Genomic DNA, 13404 nt, shown 5'->3' on the forward strand with positions numbered 1-13404 from the left:
ATATTAATTATTTTTTATGAAATTATGTTTAATTCTTATCTTTGAAAGATCTAATATTAAAATTGAGGTTCTAGAATTTAAAATTTAAAATTTAAACATAAAAAAAGTTAGCTAAAAAATATTGGTTTACTACTTAAAGAGAAAAATTTAAATATTAGTAGAATTTATTATTTTTTATCAGCAATTTTAATTATTTGTCTAATTTTTTTAGTCTAATCTAAATATATATTTTTAATATATATTTTTAAATATTAATAATTAATTATTAAACAAAAATAATAAATTTTGCTAGCATTCCTCTTAGTTAAATTCGTGTTACGTGTAACTTTGAGAATCAATACTTTTCTTGCATTGGCGTGTGACAAAACCGACTAACTGTGTATTAAAATCTTAATTCCAAATATATATTTAATAATAATCTCTAACCTTTGCTATGATATTATGTAAGATGAGTATTATGCTTTGCTTGCAGCAGGGTGCAAAGCGCAAATAGAAATGGTTATCATTCAATGAGTAACAGACTGTGGAAATAACATTAATATATGCTTTTGTGTGTTTTAATTTACTCTTAGCTTGTACATACCATATACAATATAATATACCTTCGTTATATTAATCAGTTAAGCTTATTCATATATCGCTTGCATATGTTCAGAGTGGAGAGAAGGAAAGTTATTGGAAGATCGGGGAGGTTGCGGCAGAGCTAAAGGAAACGCGAGAAAACTTGGAGAGAGCAAAAGAGGAAAGCATGTTAATGGCGCATTGTCTTTCTTCTCTTCAGGAAGAGCTAGAACGCACCAAGCGAGAGCTGCAACAACTGAAGCAAATGAGTGAAACAGAAAAGCATGTTGATGTTCATCCACCACCACCACCAGTAGATGATGAGATTGAAGAAGACGTCAAGTTTGTTGAGAACTTAACCACTTTTCAAGTTAAGAGTTCGAGGTTCGAGGATGAGTTCCAGAAGAAGAGGTACGTCACCTTCGCCAATCCACCCTCAGAGTCTCGTCATCATGTGATGCTGCAGCCTCCTCCTGAAAAGTTGGAAAGGCATCCTTCTCTTAGGAGGAACACCAAGAAGAAGTCCTTCATTCCACTCATTGGTGCTATCTTTTCAAGGAAAAACCCAACCCAACATTAACATGTTTTTCGCCTTTACATAAATAATTACCAAACTAATAGCTAATTACATTTTGTTTTAATACTTGGTTTTCTTCTTAATTTCAGCAATAATAATACATTATCCTATATATCATGTAAAATTGAGATGAGAATATATGATTAATTACTGTTATATATTATTATTCCACTTCAAAATAAGAGCAAAACTAATAACTATCCTTGGAATGCATGTATCTTAAGATGTCCAACGTTGAACCAAATGATTTTTGCCTAATTACCTGAGAGGAGTGGATCTTTTCAGTTATTTTACTAAAGTGTGATTTTTTATTATTTTTTATTTTTATATATTTTTTAACCTACTTAAAGAATGTAAGATAAAAGACCACATCTTATCAAATAATTAAAAAAATTAAGCGAATCATACTTTCTACAACTTTTTTCCTGTTTACATCATGATAACCAAGTTTAGGATTGTTCAACTCCAAATCTGTAACTAGCGAGCATTCATTAGTGAGCATCAATGCCATAAATTTATAAGTCGTTGAAATTGTAGCATACTTTGACGAGGAGAGTATATACTACAAGAATAATTAGTTTTACTGACAAATTTTTAGTGGCAATAATATAATTGTCGTTATTTTTTTTATTTAAGTTATGTTTTTGTGGTTATTATATATTTGCCATTAATACTATATATTATAATGGGAATTATTATTATTGTCACTAAAAATATATAAAAAATTATTTTTAATAAAAAAATTTTAGTAGCCATACTATTATAGCTGGTATTATTTTTCATCAAAATATAAGAAAAATTATCTTTAATGAAAAATTTTTAGTGGCCGTTATACTATGGCTGCTATTATTTTTATTAAAATAAATTTTTTATAACACAAATTCTACGGACACCTACTACCTCACCAGTTACCCCCTTCCTTTTACTCTCTAAAAAACCTAAGTACCTAACCCTAAACCAGCCACCATCACAATCCCTCATTGCCAAACTCTTCTCCTCCGGTAGAGGGTGCCGTCGCACTCTTCTCATCACTGAACTTTTCTTAGTTCTCATCGTTTCTCTTCTCGTCGCCGTCGCACAAAGGAAGCGTTCATCCTGTGCCATCACCGTCTTGAAGGTTGCTCGATCTCTCTCTCTCTCTCTCTCTCTCTCCGAGGTCAACATGCACTCTTCGAGCTCACTTCCGATTCCTCCGTTGCCGTCACTTCCCTTCCTCCTTCGCCGCCGGTAAGCACTACTGCTTCAATTTAATTTTGCGTGTTTTGTACTTTTGTTAATAATACGAGTTTCTAGCTTTTCTGATTTTCTGATTGAGTTTGTTAATTTTTGCTTATTCTGAGATACTGGATTTCTGAAATAATGGTTGAATTGAATGATTACTCGCCGTCGAATGTTCCCTTCTTTTTTCTCTTCTAAATTTGGATTTTGGTCAGCACAACCTTGGTTTGAGTCAATATGGTTAATTTTGTTTATTATGAAATTGTTGACAGCGCATGACAATGGTGAGGTATCTGGTTTAGTGCTGCATTGAATTCCTGTACTTGTTCTTTCTTATTTGAGGTTCCCTGGTATTGCTTAAAAGTCTTAAGAACATGGACCCTGTGAAAAGGATGTAGTGATCAAAGCGGATTGCAAATTCTATAAATTATTTGGAGTATTAAATTGTTAATGAAAATTCAAACGAGGTTACTTAGTGATTGTTATGGTTGTGTTTGATTGCAGACAAGGCAGGATTTTACACCAGAACTGATAAATGAGGCTTACTATGTGGATATGAGGGCAAACAAAGATGTTTTTGACAATATGAGGAAAAGCCCCAAAGTCAAATTTGATGGGGAAAGATTCTCTTACAAGGTATAATTTTGTTCATCCTTGTAATGTTGTATCTAAACCTTAATGTATTATAGGATGATGACAACCATTTCTTATTATAGGAGCTATGGCATCTTTTATTGGATATACTTTCACTTTAACATTCGCTGTAAGGAAATTAAGTTGTGACTTGTTATTTATTTCATCTTATCTCTTGATCTTCCCTTGACTGTCTGATATTATATCATTTAGGTTCAAGGACTCATTACTACCGTTGGGGATCTTCGAGGAGCTTTTGCGGCCGTTGACAAGATCAACTCTGTTTTTTCTGGAGTTCAGGTTGATGATTCTCTTGCTTACGGCTTAGAAAGAGAACTAAGACAACAGAAAGCAGTGGATGATGAGAAATATAAATTATTCCTCTCTAAATAGTTCAACTGAAAAGAACCAAATGCATTACATGTTGGCACTAAAAACATCTAGCAATTTATTTAGCTTGGCTTGGTCTGGAGATGTTTGTCTTGAAGGTATCTCTACTGCATCATTCTTCTTATCCACTCCGTTGTGCTTTTCTAATGAATAGCTTAACTGCTTCAAGACCCATGTTTGCTAATGTTCTTCTGTGCAAGCTTTATTATCTTAATTTTTTTCTCCTTAATTTAGTTTTTCTGCGAGGAACTGTCCAATCTAAAGTTTGTTTTAATGTATTATGTAACAAAACTCATGCATGTGAACTTGTCTTATTATAATAAATAGAGTGACGACTAAGTATCACATTAACACAATATATTTCTTTTTCCTTTTCTCTTTTAAGTATTCTTACTTGCCTATTTTATACTGCAGATGTCTATTTCTCTTATCCTTTAAGGCCAGATGTGGAAATCTTACACAGGTTAAATTTAAAACTAAATTGTGGAACTGTAACTGCACTGGTAGGTTCTAGTGGCGCAAGCAAAAGTACCATATTATAGCTATTGGCTCGATTCTATGAGGTTTAACTTCTGTTTCATAAGTTGATAGTTGAAGTTTCATCTATTTCGTTGTTTCGAGAATTGATGGTGCCAAATGGTATTTTATTATGCAGCCAGCAAGAGGTTGCATAACGGTTGCCGGAGAGGATGTAAGAACATTTGACAAGAGTGAATGGGCCCTGGTTGTCTCTATTGATAAGCTCATATTATGCTTTACATGGAGATAAGTTTAGATTTGTAAATTGCTGAGTAGGTTGAATTTTATTTCCTAAATGTGCAATTTACTTTTTTGTGCAATTGATGCAAAAGTGACTTTGATGAAATTCTATTTTCTCCTGTATTATATGTGCTTTATGGTTAAGTATATCTGTTTTTGTCTTAGGTTAAAAAATATAGAGCTGCTAGTCAGAGTGCAATACAAATTTTAGAGAAGCTATGTACACTTCTATAATGTGCTTGTGAATCTTCTCCCCAAATTTTAGAGAAGGTATATATGCTTCCATAATGTGCTTGTGAATCTTCTCTCTCCCCCCTCCTTTTTCTTTTCTTTTTCGCTTTTTTTGTTCTTATAAATATATTTTTAATTTGCAACATTTTCAATCAGAAAGCAAGGGGGGCTACATTTTTTATTTTTGGATATTTTTGGTCTAATCATGTGGGGATTATTACTTTTTGTTTTATTTTATTTCCTACATAAATAACGTTTCATTGAACATTTTTAAGTTTATATCTGGTTAATGATGCCTATTAAATTTTCTCAATAGTGTGGAGCAACTCTGATGGAAGTAGATAGTGATGGGACAAAATTTCCTTTAGTTATTGCAAAAGAAAAAACTTGTTCCAGATGTTCATTTTGATTTCTTTTTAAAAATCTTTTGTTGCGTGCATTTCACAACATATTTAATGCAAGTGTAATAGTTTGATGCTCTTCTTTTCTTTTCTTTTCAAATATCATATTTATTTTGAACTTGCTTCTGTGACATTCTTTTGTAGGTTTCCTTTCCTCATTGATCAAAATTGTGGTGTTTCTATGTATGAAAGTGGTACGTGAGGAAGCTCTATCTCTCTTCTTTCTCCAAGTAGTTGCTGCTTATCTTGTATAGTCGCAGTGTCATAAATCACCAACATTTGCGGTTCCTTTAACTGGTTTGAGGAGACCATGTTAACAACTTATTTTTCATCTCCAGATTTCTTGCATGAAGTTTCACTTTTTTTTTTCTTAGTTGTATTAGTAAATCATATTAACTAATTCAATCCATTGAGTGTTGTATACAGATTTGTGTTAATAGATTTGCTAGGTTACTAAATGCAAGTATGCAACGTAGCCTTTAACTCGACCTGATTTGTGTTAACAGATTCATGAAATACTTGTTTGAGCGATATGGAGAAGGTAGAAGTCCATCGTTGGGTTTATTGGAGAGGTATCTGATACAATTCTTGTTTTGGATGTCATTAATTAGATCTATCAATTTCAAACCATCGTTGTTATCGATTTACAGTAGACTACAATATCTTAATTTAATATGCACATGAACGAGTTAATGTAGTCCCTGAGCAGTGTTTTCCCAGCTAAGGAATACTTACATAAATAGTGTCTTCCCATCTTGTGTTCCACATTAAAAAGTAGATTCCCCTTATATTTCCTTTATTTTTGCAGAGGCTTAGGGAAAAAGCAGCAAACAGAAACAAAGATGAATTTTACTTTTTGCTGTCACAATTATTTTGATTCTCTCATATATGTTTTGGATGATGCAGTTAGATTGTAACTATAGTATAATGGTTAATGGACTAGATGTATGTAGATTGTAACTATAGTAAAAATTTGTATTATGCTTTATTATTTTTCAAGAGAAATTTGTGTATAAATATTTTGAATTTAATGAAATATTTTATTTTGTAGTAATTAATTTTAGTATTTTTGTATTATGTATAATAATAATAATTGTTGGTAAAAATAATTTGAAATTAAAAAAAAAAAGATAGGTTGTTATTTCTAAAAGAGTGAGTATAATTAAAAAAAATTTAAGATTTTAGCGGCAATAGTAATGGCAGCTAAAAGTGAATAATATTATAATTTTAGAACTTTTAGTGGCTATATAAATTGCCGGTAAAATGAATTTTAGTGGCAATAGTAATGGCAACTAAAAGTGAACAATGTTTCCATCTTAGAATTACTTTTAATGGCCATATAAATTGCCAAGAAAATTGCCCCTAAAAGTTATATACTTTTTGCGGCCATTAAAATGGTCTTTACCGACAAATGTTATAATGGTCACTAAAACCTTTTAGCGGCGAAGCATAAGATGGCTAATGTCTAATTGCCAGTAAATGTATTAGCGGCTATTTTTATTGCCGCTAAAAGAAAAATAAATGGCCGCTAAAAGTGATTATTTTTGTAGTTATACTAGTATGGAACACAAGCTATATATTAAATATGGTTGATTTTAGCCCGCGCCTGTCCAATTGAGGCTAATGGAACGCCTCCTACAATCTGACACACTTTAACTTGGGTTTTCAGGTTTATTATAAAATTGTGTTTGACCCCTAAAAGATTCAGGTTCTGAAAAAAGGCACAACATAGTATTTCTAAAGATGACCCATAAGATTTAATAAATGGTTGGACTCTATCCCCTACATAATGCAGCCCAAGTTGTTTTATTGAACTTATCATGTGGGCCAGCCCAATTCGTAATTTAGCAAGAATGTTTGTTAAACTTTTTTTTTTAATTCATGACCATACAAAAAACAAAAAAAGGAACTCCATGAATGAGAAAAAGTTAAAAAAAAAACAAGTGAAAAATGAAAAATAAAAATGTTTAACGGATGGTAATCTTTAAGAAAATTTTATTCGGAAAGAGCTGTAGTTATGCATTCAATCTGGGATGCCAGTGATAGCCATGGAAACATAGACAAGCGAACCTACACTTTGAAGCATAAACATTATGAAGACTTTCAAGACATCTGTATTCTTTAAGATCGACTGTTGATGGTAAGTACATTTTGTTTGTGTTCCCCATTTTTTGCTATTTTGAAAGAATGAAGAATAAAGTAGTCGTTTAATATTTTTGTTGTATATGTCTATATGATTTTCTAGTTGAGGTATGTTCTATTGGAGATCAATTAGAACAAGTAAGTAATATGCTATGCATCAATAAATAGGAGAACCGTTTGAAGCATGGAAAAACCCTAAAATTCTTTGGCTTTGAAATGCAATTCTCATTTTACAAGGAGAACCATTTGAAAGGTTAGTATCCTATTTTCTTATAAAAAAATTAAAAAAAAAATTTTGAGCTAATAGTTATAAATTATTGTGAAGAAGTTGTTTTTGTCTAATAACTAAAAATATTTTTTATTTGTACAAATTAAATCATTTTACCTTTGACTTGTTATGAATTGTTATTAGATATTAGTAATTTTTGTTTTGGTAATTAGTTTACGTTTGAGTTGAAAATGAAAATTAGAAAGAAAAGTATGAGCTACACAAAGGTAAGTAGTTCATTAGCTAATGGTGATGATCGATAGCTAATGGTAAGCAGTTGTTCTGTTTGAATTTCTTAATGGAGTTGTATAGTATACATTATATAGAGTTCTACATTATACATTGAAGTAAATCATTGTGGTTGGAGTACAGGCAAGAGTACCTTTATTTCATTGTTTTATGTGATGTGTGATGCGTTGCAGGTCATTATTAGAGAAAGATCCGGACAGGTATTATAACAATTCGATGTATGCACCATTCCAAGAAGAAGGGGTCGTCGAGGAGAATGCAGCGAGCGATGGAGATGATTTCGAGGGGGTTGGGGGACATTCAGCTGAGTCAGGTGCAGAAGGCATCGATGATGATGTATACGGTGATTGCTTTTATGACAACTGGGAAGAAAGGGGAATTGATCGGCTGACTGATCTGGGTTGTATGAATTGGAAGGAAATTAGGGCTGATCAGATTAAAATGTTACATTTTGCAGACCGGGAAGTTGCTTTTGCTTTCTATAACCTATATGCGAAGATGAACGGGTTTGCCGCAAGAAGGTACCGGTCGCGGCGGAACATGAACAACGAGGTTACACAACAGTCTTTTGTTTGCTTTAGGTAGGGATTTAGAAAGCACAATGATTGTGAAGAACGTAAAAGGGAACTAAAGCCAGAGACCAGATGTGGTTGTGAGGCTGAGATGCGTGTACATGTACACAGGGAAAGTGGAAGATGGAAATAATCTATTTTCAGGAAGTTCATAATCACAAGATGCTTGAGGACACACTAACTTTCATGCTTCCCGGACACAGGATGATGAACGCGGTAGCTATTAATCAGATGAATATGATGCTTAAGGTTGGCATTAGGACTCCACAAATTTATGCATCGTTTGTGCAGACCGCAGGAGGCCACGAAAATGTTCCGTTTTTGAAAAGAGATATGTATAACCAAATAGACAAACAAAGGAAGCTCATTAGTGGGGATGCAAAATCGTGTCTTAAGTTGTTAGAATCAATGGCAGAGCGGAACCCAGGAATGTTTGTAAGATACTTGGCAGATAAAGATGGGCGATTGGTTCACCTGTTTTGGTCAGACAATTGCAGTCAGCTAGATTTCCATCTTTTTGGGGATGTGTTAGCATTTGATGCAACATATCGTAAGAATAAGTACATGTGCCCGCTTGTGGTTTTTTCTGGTGTAAACCATCATAACCAAACAATTGTATTTGCTGCAGCACTAGTTGCAAACGAGACGGAAGAAACATACACTTGGTTACTTCAGCAGTTTCTTGAAGCAATGAAAAGGAAGGCACCTGGATGTGTTATAACTGATGGTCACGGTGCAATGAAGAAGGCCATTGAAGCTGTATTTCCAGGTGCTTATCATCGACTCTGTGCTTGGCATTTAATTAGGAATGCTACTTCAAATATTAGCAATCCAGTGTTTACATCTGAATTCAAAAAATGCATGTTATTTGACTGAGGTATTTGAGTTTGAGGAAAGATGGTAGAAGGTTGTATCGGAACTTGGTCTCGAGACTAATCAGTGGGTGTGTGATCTTTATGCCAAGAGAGCAATGTGGGGCACTGCATATATCCGCAGACATTTTTTCGGTGGTTTCTGAACGACCTCGAGGTGTGAAGGTTTGCATTCTATACTCAGCAAGTTTGTACACTCTAGACATAACTTGAAGGACTTCGTTGAGCAGTTTTTTCGGTGCATAACTCAGATGAGGTCTTGGGAAGCACACATTGATTTGCAATCTATTGTTGGGGATTTGGTAATGCAGACACCATTGCATTCTCTTGAGAGATCGGCTGCAAATTCACTTACACGGGAAATTTTTCTATTGTTCAGGCCAATGCTTTCACGAGCTTGCACCCTGAAGGTTTGCTCCTGCACATACACACCTATGTGTGAGATTTATACACTTTCACGATCCAGAGATGCACAGCGAGAGTGGCAAGTCTCACATTATCCTAATGGAACTTTCTTTAAGTGTTCATGCATGAGGATGGAGTCATTGGGTATTCCATGTGATCACATTGTGGTGGTCCTTGTTCATATGGATGCCACAGAGATACCCTCAACTCTGGTTTTGGGCAGGTGGTCAAAGGATGCCAGGTCCAAAGTTAGGGCATTCATGGAAAAAGGACCATTTTGTTGGGATTCAATGGTCAATTGTGGTAGTTGGATGTTGAATGACTTGTGCAGGGAGCTGTGTGTGGTAGCGTCCAACGATGCTGATCAGTTTGTGGAAGTCACCCAGAAAATTAGGAGTGAGATCTCCCGCGTTAAGGGTTCAGTCAAAGAGATTGGCGAAAGAGCGAATATGGTCGGATCCTACACTCTGGAGGAATGTGTTAGGGATCCGAATATTGTCCGACAACGTACTAGGTGCAGAAAAGGTTCACTAAACCATCCATCAGTCAAGGGTGTCAAGAGGTGTGGCATTTGTAGGAAAGTTGGACATAATAGACTTTCATGCCATCAAAGGCAAACTAGGCGTGAGTCTGAGTCTTTGGCAGCGAGATGTAGCCTAAGCGGTGAGATGTACGACGATGATGACGTATACTATGAAGACATATCCCAGGTTAGTCTCATATGACTCTTGAGTCACCGATTTGAACAATCAATTATACACCAAATTGAATAATTATGACAAGTGTTTGTGTCTTTGCTTGTACCAATCTTACAGCATGAAGATGGAGATTATTATATCCCAGCACACATGACTGATGGTAATGTTGATGCTGATGAGGATGAATTGGCAGAGCAATGTGCAACGGATGAACATGAGTATGATATTTCATTATCGGAACCTTAGATAATTGCAATGTTGGGTAGTTGAATTTGTATTGTTGAGTACTTTTTGGTAACTTTTTACCTCCAGGTAAAGACATTAGCTTCCTTTATTTTTTGTTAGTAGAAAATGTCAGATGTTCTTGTAGTTATTGTAATTTATTCTTTCATTTGATCCAGAAAATTTCCTATAGTTATTGTAATTTTTCTCCCAGATTTCCAACAAATTAATGGTATGATAGTTGAGGGATAATGTCTTTGCTAACCTATGTTTAATTATTGGAATTCTAATTCAATGATTCTGAATAAAAGTTGTTTACATATTATGATAGAATATAGAAATGTAGAGATACAAACATAGAGAAATAAGGGTATATTATTGTTGAGTAATTATGGATAACTTGTTAAGCCGAAGTAAAGACATTAGCTTCCTTTATTATTTTGATTCCAACCATTCTTAAGTTGTGATGTCCGAGCAAATCATTCATAGAACACAATTAAAAATGTTTTGGTTCAACTCAGTTTGATTTGTCTTGTCCGACTCAATGCCATTTACTAGTAAGATCTAGATACATAAAAGACTACATATAAGTTCATAAGTTCAAAAGATACATGACAATTAAAAGGAAGATGTTTAAATAGTAGGCACATGCTGGATTGAAACATAAAGTCCACTATGATCACCGGCCAGTTCACAACAAAAGGTGTACAGCGAAGACCATTCTCTCTTTATCTCAAACTTTCGCACCAATACTTGGCATCCAAGATGTCACTTCATTGAAGGGCGCCATGACCAAACCCAATGCGGTGTGCATCCTGACGAGATTTTCATCGAGCTGCAACAATTTTCCACAAGTCAAGCTAGTGGCATTTGTCATAGATAGAACATTCAAGAACATATTTGATTACTTACCTGGGGCATAAGGTTTCGCTGAAAGGCGTTGGCCATTGCCATCCAATTCAAAACCGAAATCGCTGAAGTCTCCCTACGCGGTGGAATTGGCATATTAACATTACACACTAAATTTATATGCATATTAACTTTAATCAAAAGTGGTGTTGGTTGACTCAGTACTCAGTAGCATACACCAGAAGTATGATTGCTTAATATGGTTGCTTAACAAAAGTATGGTTGCTTAACAAAAGTATAATATGCATATAAACAGAGCTTAGAATTAGTAAAAGTTAATGATGAATAATACCTCAAATTGATTATAAATTGCTCTAAAAAGTATGGTATTTGATTAGATTGACTCTAGTGAAAGCATTCTTAAAGTTTCTCATTAAACTTTAAAGCTTAATGTGCCAACAATGATGTATACAGTTTTTAACTCAAATTAAAAAAACATCCTTTCATCATTTTTCTAAGTTCATGTTAGCATTCACCTAAATATTTCATTAAAAGGAAAGATGAGAAGTTTTATGAATCCAAGAAAAATCGACATAAATAATTCATTCAACAATTGAAAGGCATAATGGATTCCACCTTACCTTGATTGGGCTGCTGGAAGACCATATGCTTCTCTTATGCGAAAGTATGTCACTCCTTTGTACTTCTTGGAGAATTGCAGCGGGTATTTTGGTTTACCAATGACTGCTGATAAACCGTCTCCCTGAATCCATGCGGAATTGATTTTTTTAAGTTGAAGGCAACTCTATCCATCACAAATTTGAGTTACTGTATTAGACTAACCAATTTTCTTATGGTGGCTTTACGTCGAAGTGCTTTTTCATCATCCATCGAAGCATCTAGGTGATAAAGCACCTCATCTTTGAATGCTACGACAGCCAGGAACCAGTGTCCCTCATCCTCTTTGACAGGGTCATAAGCCTACGAAAGAAGTACCTAATTAATCATTGTGGAATAAATTATAAACATGTTACGGGTTGTATTTGTGAGTACATAGTTAAGATTCATAGAAGGCCTCATCCAAGTCGGCATGTAAGTTTCGGTTATTTGTTGCACATCTATGTCGTTGATGACATCATTCTGCAAGTAAAAATGGTCTTAGTTAGGCCAACGAAATCAAACAGGCTATGATATAACAATTGAAAGTCCTTACCGAAAATGACGGTGGAAGACACCAAATAACTGGTCCATCTTATCGTTGAAACAATTTCGTCAGCCTCATAGCAAACATTTCAAAGGTCTTATCATGCGGAAGCTCACCTGGTTTCAAGGTCATCAGCTCCTCTCTTGTCATCATTAAATCCCCGTATTTCACCAGTACCTCCTTGTTTTCAGAAAAATATTATGGTCACCATCCCGTGTGGGATAATGTTGCCATGATTGAACATGCAAAAAACAATCATCAAAGCTTAGTGACACTTACTCTTGGTTCCCCTATGGGTTGAATACATATGTTGCAATGCTTATTTGGAGTTCTGACAGTGAGGGCTCAGTAGGGCTTGGTGACATAGTTGGATTCATCTCGATTATATTGTTATTAACAATATTGTGGTTGGGGGTTGTATTCATCACGCTGCCAAATAGCTTCACTGAACTGCCTCCTTTACCCTTTTGTCCATTTGCACTCGACCCACCTCTTCTGGACGGAACACCATGCAAAGTTTCTTGTTCCCGAATAGGTAAATTGATTTTTGAGTTGCCTATCTTCCCCCGTTGTATAGGATATACCGCCGAGCTCGAACTTTCCCCTTTATATATCATGGCTGGACGACCCATTAGCGGTGGTTGGGAATTCTGTGACCCGGCACCGATTGAAGAGCCCGCGTTCAATATCGAAGTTGCAGGAATCGAGTTCATCTGGAAGCATTGCTTCTTGTTGGCGGCAGGGACATCACCTTGTGGCAACGGAGAACAAGGGAATGTGATTGCTATGGCAGACTTCCCCTAAAATGGTTGTTATGATATGGGTTAAACAGGTCAATTTAATTAAACAACTTTGATCTAACCCAGCCCAAGAAAACGTTAGCCCGTTGGGGCTTATTTGCTTAGTAATCCAATGCTGGATTAATTGTAAAGTATACCTTTTTCATGGATCAAAATAAATCACAAAAGTTTATTTTCATAGTCTTGCTTATTTTATCTTTATATACCTCGGTGAATCCCTAACATACATGGTTATACTCTGAACAGGCCCAACCTTCCACAAATCTTAACTTATCTAAAAAGTCCATTGTTATAGATTTATACTTAAACTCAATTCATAATAATATCAACGCCAATGAAGAGACGTGAAATAA

The 13404-nt window shown here is 34.8% G+C and overlaps 3 protein-coding genes and 1 long non-coding RNA gene across 4 annotated transcripts in view; all 4 read left to right on the forward strand.

Annotated features, from left to right (window-relative positions):
• Positions 1–1299, forward strand: part of LOC107608263 (WEB family protein At1g75720-like) — a 2306-nt gene extending 1007 nt beyond the window's left edge. The window contains exon 2 of the mRNA XM_016310105.2: positions 656–1299. Coding sequence (XP_016165591.1) covers positions 656–1141 — 486 coding nt within the window. The 3' untranslated portion in view covers positions 1142–1299. The remainder of the gene's footprint in view (positions 1–655) is intronic.
• LOC110264299 lies at positions 6474–7099 on the forward strand. Its single transcript, XR_002350211.1, has 2 exons — positions 6474–6910; positions 7016–7099. It is a non-coding gene; the product is annotated as an uncharacterized LOC110264299 (long non-coding RNA).
• Positions 7327–11289, forward strand: LOC107608585 (protein FAR1-RELATED SEQUENCE 9-like). The gene is made up of 2 exons (XM_016310334.2): positions 7327–9988; positions 10094–11289. Exons 1-2 carry the CDS (start codon positions 9125–9127, stop codon positions 10220–10222), a joined length of 993 nt encoding a protein of 330 aa, XP_016165820.2. The 5' UTR covers positions 7327–9124; the 3' UTR covers positions 10223–11289.
• On the forward strand, positions 7646–8877 carry LOC107607527 (protein FAR1-RELATED SEQUENCE 5-like). Its single transcript, XM_021107899.1, has 2 exons — positions 7646–7999; positions 8113–8877. The coding sequence occupies exons 1-2, from the start codon at positions 7646–7648 to the stop codon at positions 8875–8877; spliced, it is 1119 nt and encodes a 372-aa protein (XP_020963558.1).

The sequence above is a fragment of the Arachis ipaensis genome, chromosome B07 (genome assembly GCF_000816755.2).
Source record: "Arachis ipaensis cultivar K30076 chromosome B07, Araip1.1, whole genome shotgun sequence".
Classification (NCBI taxonomy): Eukaryota; Viridiplantae; Streptophyta; class Magnoliopsida; order Fabales; family Fabaceae; genus Arachis; species Arachis ipaensis.

Excerpts from the sequence above, each read along its gene's own strand:
- LOC107608585 (XM_016310334.2), top strand. The coding sequence starts at position 9,125 with ATGAGGTCTTGGGAAGCACACATTGATTTGCAATCTATTGTTGGGGAT. Across the intron at positions 9,989-10,093 it reads ACTATGAAGACATATCCCAG|CATGAAGATGGAGATTATTA; the intron begins GTTAGTCTCATA and ends CCAATCTTACAG.
- LOC107607527 (XM_021107899.1), top strand. The coding sequence starts at position 7,646 with ATGTATGCACCATTCCAAGAAGAAGGGGTCGTCGAGGAGAATGCAGCG. Across the intron at positions 8,000-8,112 it reads AGGTTACACAACAGTCTTTT|GGAAAGTGGAAGATGGAAAT; the intron begins GTTTGCTTTAGG and ends ACATGTACACAG.